Source organism: Balaenoptera musculus, chromosome 5 (genome assembly GCF_009873245.2).
Source record: "Balaenoptera musculus isolate JJ_BM4_2016_0621 chromosome 5, mBalMus1.pri.v3, whole genome shotgun sequence".
NCBI classification, from domain to species: Eukaryota; Metazoa; Chordata; class Mammalia; order Artiodactyla; family Balaenopteridae; genus Balaenoptera; species Balaenoptera musculus.
In genome coordinates, this window is record NC_045789.1 from 46,096,868 (window position 1) to 46,118,299 (window position 21,432).

A 21,432-nucleotide genomic window follows, 5' to 3' on the forward strand; every position below is an offset into this window, starting at 1 on the left:
TTTTTTTTTTTTTAATTTATTTATTTTTGTTGATTTATGGCTGTGTTGGGTCTTCGTTTCTCTGCGAGGGCTTTCTCTAGTTGTGGCAAGCGGGGGCCACTCTTCATTGCGGTGCGCGGGCCTCTCACTATCGCGGCCTCTCTTGTTGCGGGGCACAGGCTCCAGATGCGCAGGCTCAGTAATTGTGGCTCACGGGCCCAGTTGCTCCGCGGCATGTGGGATCTTCCCAGACCAGGGCTCGAACCCGTGTCCCCTGCATCGGCAGGCAGATTCTCAACCACTGTGCCACCAGGGAAGCCCCTGTGGCGCCTTTTATACATTAACTATAACCTGCACAACAGCACCGATGAATGAGTAAGAATGACCCATGTCACGTATAAGACACCAAGATTTAAGGAGATTGGAGAATTTGCTCAAGTCCACACAGCTAGTTAAGCTGCAGAATTTAAAAGCAGTTCTGAACATTGCAGCCCATTCCTAGTCTGTCTTAAAACGTAGTCTTGGTACCACCTGGGCTGATTCTTTTGTGAAATAAAATTCATATTTTATGGCAAGACAAGAAAAATTTAAACATAAACATTTTTTTCTGCCCTTTGGCCTCCTCTCTCCCCTCTACTGTGCACTGTGTATCTGCATTATGCATCGACCAAACCTCCCCCATTGGCAGGAATACCTGCTCAGCCATAAAGACAACATTCTCCCAGCACCAACAAGACAACCCCTTAAAAGATGACATTCCTTCTTGATCATGACCCACCACTTTGTACTTGCAGATCTGGATTGTGTGAACTGTCAATAATACGTCATTTAATGGACAGCCCTCTGTCTCAAAAAACTTATACAACTGTGCTTTGACTTCTAGAGGGTGGAACAGTTCTCAGAGCTTTCTGAGAGGCTGTTCCTGGGTCATAATCCTCAATTGGGTTCGAATAAAACTTTCCATTTCTTTCTTAGATCGGTTGATTGATTTTTCGTTGATTAAAATGCATATGACCAGGCCCTGCCCTAGACAGATGGAATCATGGTCTTTAGAAATGAGGTGTTAGACTGCACATGTTTTAGAAGCTCCCCTGGTGCTTCTGGGCCATGCAGATATTCACATGGCTGCTTTTGAATACAAAAGACAAAACTGTAGTCAGACTCTAATTATCCATGAATTATGAAAACTCAGGGTTTCCATTCTAGCTGTGACCTTTTCACTGCCCTCTGCTACCTATACATCAAAATATGCTGAAATTCCAATGCACAAAACTAGAGAAGGATGAAATTCCCAATCCATTATGCAACTTGCTACCTAGTAAGAATTTAATGGGGAGGAACTACTTGTTTGAATAAAAGGAAAAAACTACACACATACACACACACACATATACACACACACCTGTGTGAAAAATGGCACGGGACTTCTGAAATGGAATCTTAGTGAAATCTTTCAAAGTGCTTCGGTCATTTAAATGAGCAGTATATTCATTTGATAGACTTCACTGCCCAAAACATTCAGAGATAAATATATGACTTACGAAAACAAATCTTACAGTAAAAGAAATTAATGGAATCTTTTAAAGTAATACATGTCAGGCAGTGAACAAGGTGCTTCACAGACATCTTATTCAAACTCTTACCGTGACCTTAAAGAGGGGGATTTTATTATTTCCATTTAAAAATGGAAGAAACTGCATCTCAGAGAGATTATTTGCTTGACATAACTCTGCTACTAAGTACAGCCCCAGAATTTGAACCCACTTCCTTGTAACTAAAATGCCTTGAGGTCTCCACCACATCATAAGGCCTCAGGAAATTCCATATTAGTGGTTCTCAAAGTGTGGTTCCCGGAGCAGCAGTACCAGCATTGCCGGGGAACTTACTAGAAAGTAGATTCTCAGGCCCCACCACAGTCTTACTGAATCAACAACTCTGGGGCTAAGATTCAGGATCCGGGTTTTCACAAGCCCTCCAGAGGATTCTAATGCGCTAACGTGTTGTGTTTGAGAATCACTGCCCTATTTCGTTCTTAGCTGCCCAGAAAACCAAAACAAAATCGAGCAAACAAGCCATAGATTCTTTTGTGGGCGTGGAATAAGAATTTGATGATGAGCTCATTGTTGCAGGAATGTTGGCATTTTTACAGCCAAACCAAACTGCTTGCATCGCCTGCTCCACTGCAGGCTTAATTCTTTGACATTTAAATTACTAATCAATACTTAGTTTATCTCTATGAACCCTACTACCCTAACAAAGTGTCAGCGCTAGTGCAGGACATCACTTGAGTACTTGGCAAAGTCTTTTTTTTTTAATCATGTTTGATCAGATTTCCATCCACATCCCTTAAACACATTTAGTTGCTTTTCTTTTCTCAAACTTGACCTTCAGATGCCCCCAAAGGGAACATGATCCTGAAACCAGTTGGAAAATAAATTTACCGCAAGGAATGTCCAAATAAAGGGAGGAAACAACAGGAGCTCTTTATATTAATAACAATTGCTGCTACTCACTATTTGCTAAGCACGTTTCCTGCATTAGCTCATTCAGTCCTCACAGTAAACTGATAAAGCAGATATAATAAATCCTATTTGCAGATGATGACTAAGCTGTCGCCCAAGTTCTCACAGGCGGCAATTGGTCTGTCTTTGCTCTTAATGACTAGGCTAGGATGCATCTTTCTTCTTCATGCCTATTTAATTTTCCCTGACCCTCTAAAACTATCCTTCAGATGTCAGTCATAGCCCATGACACCTTGAAGCCACTGGTGTGGCCAAGCCAGGCCTGGGGAGCTGTCTGCCACTATCCCTGAGAGACGCCAGTCTGTCCTTGACTCGGGAAAGTCAGTCATATCTATTTCTTCATGAAAGGACACTGCGTTTGCAAGAAGTCAAACATTTATATTCAGAAGAATGGAGGAAAGAGAAAAACACAGGGTGCCAATCCTGCTGACAAGGAACATATTTAAAGCCAAACACTCCAGAGCAAGAATAGCAGCTGCTGCAGGTACGTTTTGAAGGTGAGGCAAAGCCAAATCCCGCATCACTTCCTAAAGCCCTGGAAAGGCCATGTCCCAAAATTAAGCTTTCAAATCAGAGCCTCATATAAACCTTCAGGACTCAGGAACTCTTGAAGAGCCAGGGAGAAATGATCACTCTCTGCTCAGTGTCAGAACAGTCTGCTGGGTCATGAGGATTTAGGATAAAAGGAGTAGACTAAAATAAATAAATAAATAAAAGGATCAAAACTTGGAAAATATAAAACTTCTCATTCAATTTTCCAGGAAAAAGTGGTTTTCAAAACCAAAGAAAGTCTACTATAAAAGGCCCTGAAATAAATACGGTCAAGTGAGGCAGGTGGCATGGGTTGAATTATGTCCACCCCTCCCCCTCAAGAAATGTTGAAGTCCTAACCCATTGTACTTCAGAATATGACCTATTTGGATATAAGGTTTTGGCAAATGTAATTAGTTAAGATGAGGTCTTAACTAAGGATGGGTCCCTAATCCAATATGATTGGTGCCCTTAGAAGACAGCCATGTGAAGACAGAGACATACAGAGAAATTGTGAAGGGAAGGTGAAAGCAAAGATTGGAGTTGTGCAGCCTCAAGCAAAGAAGCACCAAAGATTGCCAGAGAATCAGAAGCTGGAAGGGGTGAGCAAGGATCCCCTACAGGTTTCAGAGGGAACATGGCCTGCCAACACCTTGATTTCAGGTTTCTAGTATCCAGAACAGTGAGATAATAAATTTCTCTTGTTTTAAACCACCCAGTTTGTGGTACTTTGTTACAGCAGCCCCAGGAAACCACACATCAGGGAAGAAGCCAGAGAAAAGGCTTGGTAACCACTCAGGTCCTGCAGGGCAAAGGGTAGCGTCGTTTTCTTTTCCCTCAGGCTGGCAGTGATCACTGCAGACAGAAGGCTCCCATCACCACTGCAGGCTCACTCTCCACCTGGGGCCAGTAAAGAGAAGCAGGGCGTGGGGAAAGCAGGAATTGGCAGCCTCAGGGATGCCTGACAGGAGCAAGAATGCCATTATGGCTTTGTCTGCATGCATCCAAGAGGTCCAAGGGAGATGTCTGCATTTCTTCCTGTGCTCACTCAAAGGAGAAAATACCCATACTTGCCAGCTTTTCTTGTTCTGATTTCATCAGGGGAGTCCCAGAGCCAGAGCACTGGAATGTGATAACAGAGGAGGTTGTTGAGCTGGAGTAGAAAGATGAACGTGACTCAGAAATTCGGGAAGATGGGGACAAACAAGCGATTTATGTTGTGTGTCCATAAAACACAGATTATAATAAAGAGAAACCCAGATTCCTTAGAAGCATGTGTCACTCAGGGTTAACCCAGCCAGACCCCTGCCTTCTTTTGCCTCCTGGGCCTCTCCTTTGTTGGCTCCTCCCCTTTGGCTGACATCTATAAAGTAGGTTCTAAAATGGAAAGTCTCTTTCTCTTTTCTTTCCCTCTACTCCTGCTGTGGGTTATTTCTGCCACTTCCCCTTCTATATGCAGACAACTCCCACAGCTGTATTCCCAGCCCAGACTTCTATTTTGAACACTGGTTATATCTCATGTGTCAACTCATTATTTCCTTTCAAAATGATTTCTTCTACCATGTATCAGTTACATGGTACTTACTTGTGCTTTATACATATTTGCTCATTTAACCCTCAGAACCCATCCTATTATGATCCCATCTTACAGGGGAGAAGACTGAGGCACTGAGAGTTAAAAGACTTGCTGATAGTCACATAACTTACCTGTGGCACAGCCAGGATTTGAACCCAGGCAATCTGGCTCCAGTCTCTGTGCTCGTGCCCAGTTTGCTCTTCTTCTTCAATCCCTTTAAATGGCACCACCAACCACCAGAAACCTGGGGGTCTCCTTCAATTCCTTCTCTTTCCATCCAAATGCAATCATCTGCAAGACCTGATGAGACTATCTCAAAAAAGAGAATCTCCTGTGCACTTCTCCCCACCTTCTTTGGCACTCCTGCCATCCAAGTCACCATCACTGCTCCCCTGGACATGGACATCTGCCCTAGTCTCCCTTCCTGCTTCCTTCTATGCCTACCTCTAGCGATTTCCCACATTTTCTAGCAGCCCAGGGATCTGTGAAAGATCTAAGTCAGGTCACGGCATTCTCCTACTGGACACCCTTCTCTGACCTCCCGTTGGATATTCCATAAAGTCCAAACTCCTTGCCCTGTCCATGCAGCCCTGCAACATCTGGCCCAACCTTCCTTGTCACCCTCTCCTGGAGCCAACTCTCCCCTTTGCCCATCCCACTTCAGCTCTCCAAAACTCCAGCTGATCTACTGTGATCTCTTTCTCATCTTCATGCCTTTGTTTGTGCTGTTCCCTCTATCTGGAATGTTTTCCTACCTTCAGTCTTCTGATTAAGGGCCATCTTCTCTGACAGGTCTGCCCGGGGCCACTTGATCCTGACTTAACAGGGTCCTCTCCTGTGATTCTGTCTCAGCACCCTTTCCCTCTTAGGGCACTCAGCATTCCTCAATATCTCTGTTTATATCTGTGTCTCCGCCTCCTCTAAATTAAAGTTCCAGAGGGCAGAGAGCTTTTTTTTTTTCTCCTTTTTTTTTTTTTTTTTAATTTATTTATTTAGTTTCGGCTGTGTTGGGTCTTCGTTTCTGTGCGAGGGCTTTCTCTAGTTGCGGCAAGCGGGGGCCACTCTTCATCGCAGTGCGCGGGCCTCTCACTATCGCGGCCTCTCTTGTTGCGGAGCACAGGCTCCAGACGCGCAGGCTCAGTAGTTGTGGCTCATGGGTCCAGTTGCTCCGCGGCATGTGGGTTCTTCCCAGACCAAGGCTCGAACCCGTGTCCCCTGCATTGGCAGGCAGATTCTCAACCACTGCGCCACCAGGGAAGCCCCGGGCAGAGAGCTTTTGTTTTACTCACAGCATACCCAGCTCCTAGCCCAGTGCTCCTCCAGCTAGGGGCTTAATAAACAACTGTGAGTGAGTCTGCTGGAAGCAGATGGAAGCAAGACAATGACATCCCAAGGTGTGGGCTTTCTCTGAGGTCTACACTAGACAATTGGCTGTCTGATGAGGTTGCTTCCTTCAAATATTGATAGTCTAGAAATCAAAGTGATCATTGTATCTTGGGAGATTTGGAAGACATCCGGACTACATAAATGACCTCTTTCGGCACCACAAGCTATGCTAAGTCTTTCAATCTGGTTCCACAAGCCCAGATGGACGCCTGGTGCACCTGGGATGTTTCCAGTGATTCTACTGTATCTTCCTTCCTGTCTCTCCAAGCACTCAGCATTTCTCTGTCAAAGGCAGCAAAGCCAACGATCTGGATTGAGCTTGAAACGTTGGGCCCCTGGAAAGACTTCATCAACACAAACTTCTTTCTCAGAATCATTTTCATTATTTGTTTGCGGCAGATTATAAATAAGCTGTATTCATCTTCTTTTGAGTCATATAGCACCAGTGTCTGAGAATTATTTTTTTGTACCACAATCAAAGTCAGGAGCTTAACTTAGCTAAGACTTCATGACCAAATTCTCCTCTCGGCCAAGGGCCACAGAGAGTTGAAGACTATTCTGGCCACATCCTCAGCTCTGTGCATATCTAACTGCATCTTCCGGGGGAGACACCTGCATTTAAGGGACCTTCACTCTAACTGTGGAAGATACAGGGAACTTGGCTCACTGAAGTGAGAAAGCTGGCTTCATCACATTTTCTTGGCTGGAGAATGGTGGCTGGCTTGGCAGGATTTGGGGAGTACACTGGTGACACTCACTCTCCTCCCACTTCACTTCTATGGGAAGAGGGATCCACCTCAGAGGGACTTAAGATCAGGAACATTTACTGTTTGTAACATCCTGGGAAGAAGATTTCTTGCATCGATGACCAAAGTCATTAATGCTCACGTGATATGATGTTAAAATGCACCATTTCATGGATTTCGTATGTTTGCTGTTAATCCTAACAACAAGTTGCTACAGATTTAAAAATATTTCCTAATGCAAAGTAAACCCGGACAGTGGAAACTCCTTCTGCAGTTCATGCAAAGGCTGTCAGGGCTATAGGGATTTTTTCTGGCCCTTGGAGGACCCTGAAGTAACAAAAGAAGAGAACTGCAATGCTCCCCCAAATCTCCTTGTCCCCCTCCTATCACTTCACTGGGGTTTTCTTATTGCTCTTCTGCCTCAGAGCTTTATACCTGCTGTTCCCTCTGCCTGGATGGTCTTCCCCCAAATATCCTCCCAGCTCACTCCCTCACTCCATGTTGACTTCTGCTCACATATCTGAGCAGAAAATAATGTACCCTATCACTCTCATTCTCCACCTCTGCTCTTCTCCAGAGTACTTAAAACTGACTTAATATACTATACATTTATTGCTTTGTTTATTAGCTCTCTTCCCTAATAAAATCAGAGGCATGTAAGCTCCACGCTTTTTTATTTCTCTTTCCCTGCTGTATCCTCTGAGCGTAAAAGAGTATCTGGCACATAGTAGGTGCTTAGTAAATATCTGTTGCATGAATAAATGAGTACAAAATGCTTTCTTGTTCTGGGTCTTGTTTTCTTTGATAATTCTCAAATGCCATTACCAGACTTTTCAGAGCTCCATGCCATATCTCAAAAATCTGACAAACGCATTCTTCACCTTTTGTAAATCCTGTTCACATGAGACTGTCACTACTCTTATTTAAACATGCCTCCAGAACCTAGGCGAGGTATTTAATCAAACACAAATAGTTGAAGAAGAAAGGAGCAAAGATCTGAGAATGGAGGAAGGGGCAGACTTGAGAATTTTCTACCCTTTTGACTTACTCTCTTAATTCATGTGAGACCTCTGTATTAATCTTATTACTCAGTACTCTAAAATACTTATGTTTTCTAACTGCTTTGCATCCACCAAAAAAAAAAATAGACTTTCAAGAGAGTCAAATGATACCTTCTCCCCTTCACATTCCTTGCTCTCAATCTATAACGTTTTCAACAGCAACAAGTTAGATTGTCAAATTACACTTTTTATTATAATTAAATATAAAAGAGGGACCCTCCCTCCTTGATGGTTAAGCTTGGGTCAGGGAGTGGCAAAGAGCAGCCCGTTAATGTTCATTCCGTTCATTCCCAGGAAGCCTCTCTCTTTTCACTCAGATTGTATTCACTCAGATTGTAACCCTAGTATTTCTTTCCAGGGTTTGTCCTAAAACAAAGCTCTAAATGTTTTGATTTGAGATCCAGGTCTAACCTGTTTTTCATTAACTTCCTGCAGAGGACCATTTGTGAAACTCTCTGAGTGCCAGTATTTACCTAAAGAAGCTTCAGGAACCGTGGTTTGAAACACACACCAAATAGGAAATTACAATCATGTCGAAAGTACCTAATCAGGCCTGATACCTATACTGCTTGGGATGTGAAAAGTCCATTTCCATGAAAATAGTTATAAGTCAGATCATCCAGCCCTGAGATGCAGTAGACAGGAGGGAGACCACAGAAGAAATTCAGCACCTCCACATGCATGTAACACAGGTGTCTTCTCCATACATGGTTTAAATTTGCATGGTCGGGAAGAGCAAACAAACCAGGAAAGAAAGGTCTAGTTGGATGTCCCACCAAACCAAGAAATATGAAAGTGGATGGGGCTCTTATGAATGCTTTGTACCCAGTACCAAAAACATCCAATGCATGGGGCTGATGTCATCCATGGGGCAGAATTTGAAAGGCACTGCCTTCCCAAAATTCCCTCCACATTAGCACACTGCACCTTTCCTGGGAGCCCTACCACTGGTGTCCTTCCTCTGGGTTACACTGCAGAAATGGGAACATTGTATCCTCATGTGTCAAACTACACCAATCTTGTTCCCAGGAAAGAGAGGAAGGATGGGGTGGGGAAGGGAAGCTGTGCTCTCCAATTCTCACCAAGGACATATTATGATGGGGTAGCTTCTCCTATTAGCAAGTTTCCACCTTAGATAAACCTTCCCCAAACTTTCCACCATCAAGCATCCCTTTTTGTATTTCTTCATGGATCCCATGTTTTGAGTGACCCTGCCTGCCAATCTGTATCTATTACAAAACATTAACTCATTTCCCCCAGTCTCACTTGTGATTAAAGATGTAACTTCCAATCAGAGCTTCCAATCAGCCTAAGATAACCAGTACCTTAGTGTTGATAGCCTTTTAGTAAAAAATACAGGAATATGACGTTTTGAAAACTCTATGCCGCCTTGATGTGAGTTATATATGTATGGTATAATAAAGATATATCTGATCTTTGTCCTGGGTTCCAGCCACAGAGCTTCAAAAACCACTGGAATTTACTGAGAGATGGGAGTGTCTTTACTGTGCTAATAAGGTGAGTCATGGTGGGCCATGAGATAGCTGTAGCATCAGGCTGGTTACTAAAAAGACCCAGCCATGTGATTAGAGGGTTGGCACTTTGGGAACGCAAGGGGACTGGAGACCGAGTTCAATCGTGGCCAGTGACTTAATCAGTCACGGCTACGCAATGAAACTCCAGTAAAAGCTCTGGATGCCGAGGCTCAGAGAAGCTCCCTGGCCGGTGAGCACACTGATATGCAGGAAAGGTGAGGTGCCCTGACCCCACAGGGAGAGGGCTTGGAAGCTCTGCATCCAGGGCCTTTCCAGAGTTTGCTCTATGTGTAGGTTTTATAATAAAACTGTAATTCTAAGTACAGCACTTTCAGTGAATTCTATGAGGTGTTCTAGAGACTTACTGATCAAGGTCATGGAAACCTCCTAATTTATAGCCCCTGGGTCAGAACAGCAGGTGGCTCTGAGGCTTGCCGCTGGTGTCTGAAGTGAGGCTTGAGCCCTTAAACCTGTGGAGTCTGATGCTAGTCCTAGGGAGTGCCAGAACTGTACTGCGGTCCACCCACTGGGAGTGAGAACAGAGCGTTATCTTTAAATATATATAAGCATCCAAACCCACAGAATGTACAACACCAAGAGTGAACTGTAATGTAAACTACGGACTTTGGGTGATAAAGATGTGCCAATGTAGGTTCATCAATTGCAACAAATGAACCCCTCTGGTGGGGGATGTTGACAATGGGGGAGGCCATGCACGTGTGGGAGACAGAGGGCACACGGGGAACCTCTGCACCCTCCTCTTAACTTTGCTGTGAACCTAAAACTCCTCTAAAAAATAGTCATATTATATATATATATATTTTTTTATATTTTATATATATATATATAAATGTAAGAAAATACTAAAAATAGGCATGGTCAGAAAACATCTATTTGGGGAAAATCCATTGGTTTCAGATGCTCTGAGAGAATCATTCCAATGGGGAGAGGATGCTGTTGATTTGTACTAAAACCAGGCCCAGGAAACAGGCAGAAGCTTCTTCACTAAAACAGTTGCAGGGATATTAATTATCAAGGAATATGTTTTTAGAAAAAAGCCAATATACCGAAATGATAATGATTACAACATCTACTGAGTGCTCACTGCATGCCAGGTACTGTTCACGCATTTCCCATGAACTGGTTTAACGCTTTCAAAGCCTAGATGATGTAGGTACTGTTATTACACTTATTTTACAGATGAGGAAACAGACATAGCAAGAGACTAAGTAATTTGCTCAAGGTCCTATTCAAGAGTTTGCCTTTTAATCAATTAGAGAGTCATGAAAAGTAGAACTGGGGTTGTGGCTGGATGGTCTTCTTTCTGCTCCGGTAGAGCCCATTGCACTAGGTACACGCTGCTTTCATTGTTTAGCTACCCTTTGGATGAACTCCTTCATGTTTACAGGAAGTTATATTTTCATAAAGTTTCTTTTATCCCTTGGTTCCAGAGTCTTTCTATATTCCCCTTCCTCATTTTGCAAATTAGCATTTGGAATGGGGAAGGGAGAGTGTATAGTTAGTTCGGATGTTACAACAGTTCATGATGGTGATAGTGATTTATGAGCTAATGTTGAAAAATTTTAGTAGCATAATAAAAATATTAATTTGAGGGTTCAAATAGTTGTTGCATTCATTATTATTCTGTAAAAGTAAGTTAGGAATTGACCAAGGAGCAAAGAGCTCAGAGTATTCCTATGAGAAAGCCAGCCTTGTAGAAGGCACACATAGGAAAAATACTGCTATGGTATCTTAATAAAAATGTTCCAAGACATTCTCATTTGTGTGTTGCCTGAGTGCTTGCTATAGATGTAAAGGCAACATTTGACAAAGACCTTGAGTTCAAAGAGTACAAACTGATAAGATACCAGGCCCTCTCATCAGGGGTGAAGTAGTAGAAGCCAAGCCTGAACAGAGATACACAGGTTTCCCCCGTTATCTTAATGCAGACCATCTCTATGAAACCTTCCATAAGCTGAAATGGTGTAAAGCCAAGGGTATCCCCAGATTTTCAAAAGTTCATTTTATGCCACTTCAGTTTTAAGAAAGACCTACATTAATACATTGATGGCATAAAAGCAAAAATCCTCTTTGGATTTCTTTCAGTTACCAAAAACAGGTGCAGGCATATCATGTCTTTATTGCACTTCATTTTGCTTTGCAGATATTGTGTTTTTACAAACTGAAGGTTTGTGACAACCCTACATCAAGCAAGTCTATCAGCGGCATTCTTCCAACAGCATTTGCTCATTTCGTGTCTCTGTGTCGTATTTTGGTAATTCCAGCAATATTTCAAACTTTTTCATTATTACTATATTTGTTATGGTGATCTGTGTGCAGTGATCTTTGATGTTACTACTGCAAAAAGATTACAACTCACTAAAGGCTCAGATGACGGTTAGCATTTTTTATCAGTAAAGCATTTTTAAATTAAAGTATGTACATTGTTTCTTTAGACAATGCTATTCTACACAACAGACTACAGTATAGTGTTAACATAACTTTTTTATCAGCTATATTCCCCATGTTGTACAATATATCCTTATAGTTTATTTTATACTTAACAGTTTGTACCTCTTTACTGCCCTACCCTTATATTGCACCCCCTACTGGTAACCACTAGTTTGTTCTCTATATTTATGACTCTCCTTCTCTTTTGTTATATTTACAAGTTTGTTGAATTTTTTGATTCAACATATGTGATATCATACATTATTTGTCTCTGTCTGACATTTCACACAGTATAATGCCCTCCAAGTCCATCCATGTTGCTGCAAATAGCACAATTTCATTCTTTTTATGGCTGAGTAGTATTCCATTGTATGTATGTATGTGTGTGTGTGTCGTATATATATTTATATATACGACACACACACACACACACCACATCTTTATCCATTCATCTGTTCTGTTGATGGCTTAGGTTGTTTCCATATCTTGGCAATTGTAAATAATGCTTCTATGAACATTGGGCTGCATGTATCTTTTCAAATTAGTGTTTTTGGGTTTTCTTGGATATATATCCAGGAGTGGAATTGCTGGGTCATATGGTCAAAACTAAACTACTTTTAGTTTTTTGAGAAACCTCCATACTGTTCTCCATAGTGGCTACACCAATTTACATTCCCACCAACAGTGTAGGAGGGTTCCCTTTTCTCCACATCTTCACCGACATTTGTTATGAGTGTTCTTTTTGATAACAGCCGCTCTGACAGGTGTGAGGATATCTCATTGTGGTTTTAATTTGCATTTCTCTGATGACTAACGATGTTGAGCATCTTTTCATGTGTCCAGTGGCTATCTGCCTGTCTTCTTTGGGAAAATGTCTATTCAGGTCTTCTGCCCACATTTTAATTGGGTTGTTTGCTTTTTTGATGTTGAGTTGTATGAGTTGTTGATATATTTTGGATATTAACTCCTTATCGGTCATATCATTAGCAAATATTTCCTCGCATTCAGTAGGTCGCCTTTTCATTTTGTCAATGGTTTCCTTTGCTATGCAAAAACTTTAAGTCTAATTAGGTCCCATTTATTTATTTTTGTTTTTACTTCCTTTGCTTTAGGAGACAGATCCAAGAAATACTGCTACAATTCATGTCAAAGAGTGTTCTGCCAATGTTTTCTTCTAGGAGTTTCATGGTTTCCAAAACATAACTTTTATATGCACTGGGAAACCAAAAAATTCATGCGACTTTATTGCGATACTCGTTTTATTGCAGCGGTCTGGAACCAAACTGCAATGTCTCCAATGTGTGCCTGTACTAACACAGATCTTTCATAAAAGCAAAGTTATGTAATGCAAACTTTCGAAAAGTGTGGCTACCATATTCAAAAATTTTAACAAAGGAAATAGTAATGCAACATCTGAAACAATGGGAGGGTTTCAACACTCCTAGATAGAATATACAGACTTAGGAAACCAGCTAATCTTTCATCTCCAACAGTAATGTACTGAAATCGCAACCGAAATCTTCCCTCTTGATCATATCACTCTAATAAATTCACCATACACTGGTAAACACAAACGATCAACCGTGTTGTAGAAAAGCATGGACTGATTGCTCATTTGTGTTTGGGTGTGTATGTGCTTTTGTGTTAAGAGGGAAAAAGAGAACAGATAAAACAGTGATAAGAGTATTTACAGAAATCTGAGAGTTTTTTAAATTGTGGTTTAAAAAAAATGTAACATAAAATTTACCACTTTAAACATTTTTAAGTGTACAGTTCAGTAGTGGTGAGAATATTCACATTGTTGTAAAACAGATCTCCAGAACTTGACTTTTTCATTGTATGGAACTAGAACTCTATATCCATTAAGCAACAAATCCCCCTTTCCCCCTCCCCCCAGACCCTGGCAACTACAATTCTGTTGTCTGCTTCTATGAATTTGACTACTTCAGATACCTCATATAAACGGAATCATACAGTATTTTGTTTTCTTATTACTGGCTTATTTCTCTTAGCATAATGCCCTCAGGGTTCATCTATGTTGCAACATATGTCAGAATTTCCTTCCTTTTAAAGGCTAAATATTCCACAGTATGCATACCCCACATTTTGTTTATCTATTCATCCATCAACGGACACTTGGGTTGCTTCCAGCTTTTAGCTATTGTGAATAATGCTGCTATGAACACAAGTGTGCAAATGTCTCTTCAAGATCCTGCTTTCAATTCTTAGGATAGTTATCCAGAAATGGGATTGCTGGATCATATGGTAATTCTATTTTTAATTTGTTGAGGAAGCACCATACTGTTTTCCATAGTAGCTCTGAGTTGTTTTTAATATTTGCTCTCAGATATCTCACTCATAAATGTTAGTTCTTTAATTTGAGACAGGAGGAAAATAGGCAAGAAAAAGCGAGGCAGTAGGAGCCCCTCTCTGGCTAGGGCCTCTTTCTTCACTCAAGCCCCCCCAATCTCCCCTCCTGCCCACAGCACAGCTTCCCTTTTCTCGTCTATTCCCGTCCCTTCTTTCCTGCTGCCTGATGCCCAATGCTACCATCCCCTTGTGGTGGGCAGAATAATGGCTCCCAAATAAAATGTCCACACGGTAATCCTTGGACCCGGTGAATGTGTTACGTTACATGACTAAAGGGACTTTGAGGATGCAATGAAGGTTCCAAACCTTAAAATAGGGAAATTATCCTGGATTACCCGGGTGGGCCCAATCTAATAATGTGAGCACTTAACAGCAGAGAACCGTCTCCAGCTGGAGGAAGTGGAGGACGGCAGAAGAGAGATGTCCCAGAAGGGCAAGCTAGAGAGACTGCAAGCGTGAGAAGGATTCCATGCACCGCTGCGGTTCTGAGATGTAGGGGGCCACACACAAGGACTGGCAATGGTCTCCAGGAGATAAGGATAGCCCCCACTGACAGCCAGCAAGGCACTCAGTCTCACAACTGAAAGGAACTAAATTTTGCCGACAACCTAAATAAGCTCAGAGGTGGATTCTTCCCAAAGTCTCAGAATGGAATGCAGCCCTGCCAACTCCTTGATCTTAGCGCTATGAGACCCATTTTGGGCTCTAACATATAGAACTTGTGGACATAATAAAGGGGTATTGTTTTAAGTTGCTAAATGTGTGGTGATTGCTTATGGAAGCAGTAGGAAACAAATACACCCTCTCTCACACTCACCTGGGTCTCTCCCAGCCCTTCAGAAATGTGCCATAACTTTGAAGGTGTCAGCTGGAGAGCCCGAACAACTAATTCCATGTCGATTCACTAATGGACAAGGGCTAGAGGGAGACTAATTTTTTGGAGAGATGAAATTTTTTTTCATCTGACTCTACTAGATATCCATAATAGCAGCAGGAATTTCAGACCTGGAAAGGGGGAGATCAGCCTACTGGCCAGTGACAGAAAATAATCTGGGACCAAGCAAAGCCTCACAATAGCACATCTACCGACACTGTGCATAACAAGGCCTGCTCATGTCTCCATACGGGTTACTCTTGAAGCCTCTCTGACCCTCGCTTATAAAATATAATGTATTTTCATCATTAAAAAAAATCAGAGGGACTTCCCTGGTGGTCCAGTGGTTAAGAATCTGGGCTTCCAAATGCAGGGGGCACGGGTTCGATCCCTGGTTGGGGAACTAAGATCCCACAGGCCGCGTGAATGGCCCAAAAAAAAAAGAAAAAAAATTTTTTAAAAAGAATCAGAGCACAGAAGGTGATGCATTGAAAATGAAAGCGCCCCTGCTCATAGTTCCACCTTTCCAGAAAGTTTTCATGTAATACAGTCCTTATGTGTCTATTTTTTTCTTTTCTTTTTTCTTTCTCTAAAACAGAATCACTCTGTATGTACTATTCTGTAACTGGATTTTTTTTTTTTTTATTGATTAATATAACCCTGGACATTTTCTTTTGTCAATACATAGACAGTGGACTCACTTTTTCTCATTTTTTAAATGATTACATAAAAATGGCTATAAGTTACAATTGAGAAATATCATAACCCATGGATGGCCATTTATTCTGTGTATTTTCATTAGTACAAATGAATGCCCATCAGCCTTTATTTCTTCAACCTTATGCAAGTGTATCTATATGATAAATACCCAGAAGTGGAACTACTGGGTTACACAGGGTGAGCATTTAAACACTGATAGATATGGCCAAAATACCATCCCCAAAAAGTGCCAACTTTACTCTCCTATGAACAGAGTATGCGAGTGCCCGTCTTGCCCACATCCTCTGCAACACTGGTCTTCTTACATTTTTTTTCACCTTGACCAATACTTAGATAGAAATGATTTCTCATTGTGTTATTTACATTTCTTTATTTCCCAGTAAGGTATAGCACCTTTTCATATGTTTGTTGGACATTTATAATTCTTTTCGTATCCTATTCATGTCCTTCACAAATTTTTCCATCGAGTTCATTTTTCTTATTGATGTAGTCAAGTTATTTTTATGTTACTGAAATGAGTCTCTTGTCAAATGTGCTGCAAATACTTTTTCCTGTGGGTTGTCTTCTGACTCCACTAATATACTGTTTGCTATCATAAATTATAAATTTGTATTTAGTTCAATAGATCAATATTTTTCTTTTAGGCTTTCGGTTTGTATCTTAGTTGTAACTGCCTTCCCCACTCCAAGATTATTTTTTAAATTCAACCATATTTTGTCTTTTTCATTACGGTATTTTATCCATCTGAAATTTAGTTTCATGTAAGAAGGGAGAAGGAATACAGATTTACTTTTTCCCTCAAACAGCGAGAAGTTTTCCTAACATCATTTATTGAATAAGCCATCTTCTCCTCTCTGATATGAAATGTCTTTTTCTTATAATAAATTCCCAAATCACATAATTTATTCTCTATTATTGACCTCCCTGCTTTGGTGTCAGTACAAATTATTTTAACTATGTACCTTTACAATAAATTTTAATATTTTCTTATTTTTAGACATCCTCTAGCTTTTGGGGCATGTTAATTTTTTCACATAAACCTTTTATCAACTTATAAAATTTGTTCTTAATATTTTGACTTTCTGTATTTTGATTTGACTCAGATAAGTTACTGTGCTATGAAGGCTTGATTCTTACTTACCCAGATAGATGCCATGATATCCCACCTTTCTCTTGAGTTGAGATCACACTAACCTATTAAAAGGAAAAAAAAAAAAAGTATGAACAGTATAAATCTGGGATTCAGAACACAATAATCTCAGCCTAACCCTTTATCTCTAATCCAGAAAACAGAAGTCAACATTCAAAGAGAGACCACCTCAGGAAGAGGATGTTTCTCTAACATCAAGTACTGCATTTGCTCAACAAACATCACCGAACACCAACTATCTATCTACAAGGAACTGTGCTAGACCTGTGAAGGGCTCAAAACAAGAGAGAAAAAAAGTCTCTGTACATAAGAGGTTTGCAAATATGTTTCCTGGAAGCCAATTTTTGACTCATTTAACATCCAGGAGAACTACAATGATTGTTGACTTCTTTTAACTACCATCATAGGGAACAACAAAAACTTGTCCCCCTCCCCCAGTTTTCAGCTGGCTTCAGTTTGATCCCTTGTGTTTGTGAATCTTCATTTACATTTTACAAGGCTTCAAGTCTACAGCCTGTTATAAACAGACATGCCTGCTCTTTGAGGAAGGTCCAGTCCTTGGTAGGGTCCATAGGTGAAAAAGGGCAATTCTTTGATGGATGCCTGGTTGGGAACCCAGACACACTTTCATATGTAGACATCATTCAAACATGCTGGCAAATCTCCAGGACTGGCTTAGAAATAAAGTTGTTCCCACCCTTACTGGGAACAAAATATTCTAAAAATTCAGTGATAGCCTCAGAGCAATGTTCAATAGGAAATGACACTATTAGTCTCTGGAATTTAAATATTTCTAGAGACTTGATTTTCTCAGGCTTTCTGTAGGGGAGGGCAGTCAGCTTTCTAGTTACAAGAGCTAACGGCTACATCCCTCTAAATATACAGCAGATATAAAATATCATTAGTTCTGGTTTTGCCTCTTAAAGCTAGACACAATTTCATTGAGCCTCAGTTTCCTCATCTGTAAAAAGGGGAGAGGACGGCTGTTGCTGGCACTAAATGAAATAATATGTGTAATCACATCAGCTAATGTTTTGAGTTCTTACTATGTTGCAGGTAATATAAAAAAAACACAGTAGGGAATTCCCTGTCGGCCCAGTGGTTAGGACTCCGCACTTTCACTGCCGGGCGGGTTCAACCCCTGGCTGGGGAACTAAGATCCCACAAGCTGCGCAGCTTGGCCAATAAATAAATAAAAATTAAAAAAAATTAAGAAACATTATAAGGTCAATTCCAAAAGGCTGGAGATTTTTGTCAAGTTTGTTCACTGAGGCACAGAAAGTACTAAAAAAAAATGGTTATTGAATGAATGAATGATATCAGCCTCACAATAATCCAGGGGAGCTGGGTATCATTAAGAACATCTCCACTTTGCAAATGAAGAAGTTGGGGCGCAGAGAGGTACAGTCGATCTCTCAGCATCCACGGTTCCAGGCCCCCTCCTCCATCTTGCCCCGCGTTTACCCAAATCCTCAGATGCTCAAGGTCCCTATATACAAAGGCACAGTACAGTCGGCTCTCTTTACCCGCGGGTTCTGCATCGGCTGATTCCACCAACTGCGGTTCGACTTTGAAACCCGCGGCTACGGAGGGCCGACTGTACTATAACGTTCCGTCTCACAGCGAGTACGTGTCCCTCTACGGAACCTAGGCAGTCACAGTCCAAGGGGATACATTTAACCCCCAAGCCTCTGCCTTACCCAAGTGCCCCGCCCATACACTGTCAAGGCTAATGCTCAGTATGTGTTGATTCAGTATAATTTGTAAATTACAAACATTTACTACTGATTTCAGTTTTTTGTTTTTTTTTTAAATTTATTTATTTATTATTTTTTTGGCTGTGTGTTGGGTCTTCGTTTCTGTGCGAGGGCTTTCTCTAGCTGCGGCAAGTGGGGGCCACTCTTCATCGCGGTGCGCGGGCCTCTCATTATCGCGGCCTCTCTTGTTGCGGAGCACAGGCTCCAGACGCGCAGGCTCAGTAGTTGTGGCTGACGGGCCCAGTTGCTCCGCGGCATGTGGGATCTTCCCAGACCAGGGCTCGAACCCGTGTCCCCTGCATTGGCAGGCAGATTCTCAACCACTGCGCCATCAGGGAAGCCCCTGATTTCAGTTTTAAGAAGTGAAAAATTACTCCACTGTGGAGGCTAAATGACCTAACAACAGAACCTTAAACATCCTTTTCTGAAAGAGATTACAGCGTTTACATCATTTCCTTTACTTCCTCCTCGGTCCCTATATTTCAACCAATGTCTCTACAGAACCACGCGGCTCTGGGAACAAGCCTCTGGTTTTCTTTACATCTTTGAATTCCCTTTCTCGTCAGTTTGAAGTTTTCTGCCTTCATGAAATCCAATGGCGATATCTTTGCAGAGCAATGTTTTTATGAGTTACAATTTTCATAGAAAGTTGTAAATGTAGCTCTGGCAGAGGACAGAGTCTGACTGACTGTGTAGAACACAAATCCTTGGAAATAATTTAGCCGGGCCGTGTTACAACCTTCTTATCAGCAGCCCGAGGGGCCTCCAGCGACCCAAAACCTCCTTGACCCAGAAGCTCCTTGACCCAGCAGAAACCACAATTTCCTATATATGGTCACTTGCAAACAAGTACTCAGATCCCCTACCTGCTGACTCAAATGCCAGGGGAATGATTCATGTCCAGTGAATCAGACTCTTGCAATCAAAGAAAAAGGTGAGTCTTTTCATGGAAAAGCAAACTGCTCGGACTCGCAACGCCCAATATGTAAATACACTTTTCTTTTACCTCCTAAAAAAATTAAGTGAAATAAAGTAAATTGCCTAAGTGAAGAGGAGGGACGTGCTCACAAGGATGGGTGGGCTTCAAGTCCTCAGAACAGAGCGTGGAGCCAGCCCTCTTACGACGCCAGGGACCGGGAGAACCGTTCCGACTCCCCACTTTTTTTCTGTTCCCAAGACCCGAGGGTCGGGGGAGCCAAGATGGCAAACTGTATCCCTGCGCGGCTAGCTGTGACGGAAAGCCAAGGGTCGAGGGCGCCGGGACAGCTTGCGCCCCGCCCTGAGCAGAACTGGGTGACCCTCCCAGGGCAGACAGTTTTGCTGCCCGGGGCCTCAGCTTCCTCAGCCCGCCGAGGCCCTGCACCACGCAGCCGGGTCGGTACGCGGCGTGGGTGCCAGCCCAGCGCTGACCCGGGGCCGCGCTGCGCTCGCGGGGGAACCGGCCGAGGCGCGACCCTGGCTCCGAGCCGCGGGGCAGCCGGGGTGGCGGGCGAGGCTCCCGGCGACGCGCGGGGAGGCTGAACTTACCTGGAGCGCGGGCCCCGGGAACGGGCGTGCGGAAGAGCGGCCAGCGAGGGAGTGCGCCCCGGGCTCCGCTGCTCCGCGCTCGCTCCCGCCCGTGACCGGGACCGCGCCCCTTCCTCCCGCCCCTCCACCGCCTCCCGAGTCCACCTGATCGCCACCGCAGGCTGGGAAAGCGAAGCCGCGCCCCGCGGCCGTCCGGGCGCCAGTTCCGCGCAGGCGCGCCTTCGGCCCTTCGCCCTCGGCGTCTCTAAAACTCTGCCGCCCTCGTCTCGCATCATCCTCACGGTGAAACCCATGTCATCGATTTTCACTTCTCCTTCACTTACATTAAGCTTTTCTTCAGATTTAGTGCAAGCTTGTTTTGTTCTAGGCGTTGTGGATTCAGCGATCAGACAGTCCCCACTGCCAAGAAGCTCAGGGCCTGGTACGGGATGGCGAACATCTAAACACTTAATAACAGTCCGTAACACTTATCTAGTATTTCCTTTGTGCCGGGCACTGTTCTGAATTCTTCACAGATATGCACTAATTTAAATCTTACCATAAACCTATAAGGTAGATACTATTAGCCCCATTTTATAAATGAGAAAACTGAGACACAGAGATTAGGTAAAGTGAGCAAAGTCACAGAGGGAGTAAATGGCAGGTTTTTTATTCTGCCAGGCAGGGAGAAATCTTCCTCTGCCCTTATAGGTTCTCCTGGCTGCTCTAAGAATTAAAATGACATAAGACAGATTAACGGAGAAAAACACACAAAAGTATCACTGTATCCTCACACCGTGGAAGGGACAAGAGAGCTCTCTGGAGACTCTTTACAAGGGCACTAATCCCATTAATGAAGTCTCCACACTCAGGGCCTAACAACCTCCCAAAGACCCCACCTCCAAGGACCATTGCTCTGGGGATTAGGATATCAACATATTAATTTTGGGGGGACACAAACATTGAGATCATAGCAAGCAGTTTAAAATAACTCCCACAGTCTCTCCTTAAAAACACTGCTATTAAAAATGTTAATTGTAAATATTTGAAAGATACCAAGAATAAATGATAATATTATAATAATAGTGATACCTGTGTACTCACCACCCAGCTTTATCAAATCTTAAACATTATGCTGTATTTTTTTAGAATGTTTTCAAGACATTTTAAAAGGTATGTTGATACAATTGATGTTCCTTTTGTGCTTTTTCTGACCCATTTCCCTCACTCTTTCTCCAAAGATAACCCAACAGTATACACAGTGTTAT

The 21,432-nt window shown here is 42.4% G+C and overlaps 1 protein-coding gene across 3 annotated transcripts in view; it reads right to left on the bottom strand.

The window, feature by feature from the left end:
• The window catches only part of ANXA3 (annexin A3), a 56,145-nt gene extending 35,832 nt beyond the window's left edge, over window positions 1-20,313 (bottom strand). Inside the window, exons 1-3 of one of the 3 annotated variants that reach the window (XM_036853454.1) lie at window positions 20,186-20,300; window positions 19,525-19,667; window positions 16,893-16,945 (exon numbers count right to left, since the gene is read on the bottom strand). In XM_036853454.1, coding sequence (XP_036709349.1) covers window positions 16,893-16,907 — 15 coding nt within the window. In that variant the 5' untranslated portion in view covers window positions 16,908-16,945; window positions 19,525-19,667; window positions 20,186-20,300. Of the gene's footprint in view, window positions 1-16,892; window positions 16,946-19,524; window positions 19,668-19,726; window positions 20,048-20,185 lie in introns of those variants that run through there. The other 2 variants (XM_036853453.1, XM_036853455.1) reach the window with 2 other exon arrangements.
• Between the last annotated feature and the right edge of the window lie 1,119 nt (window positions 20,314-21,432).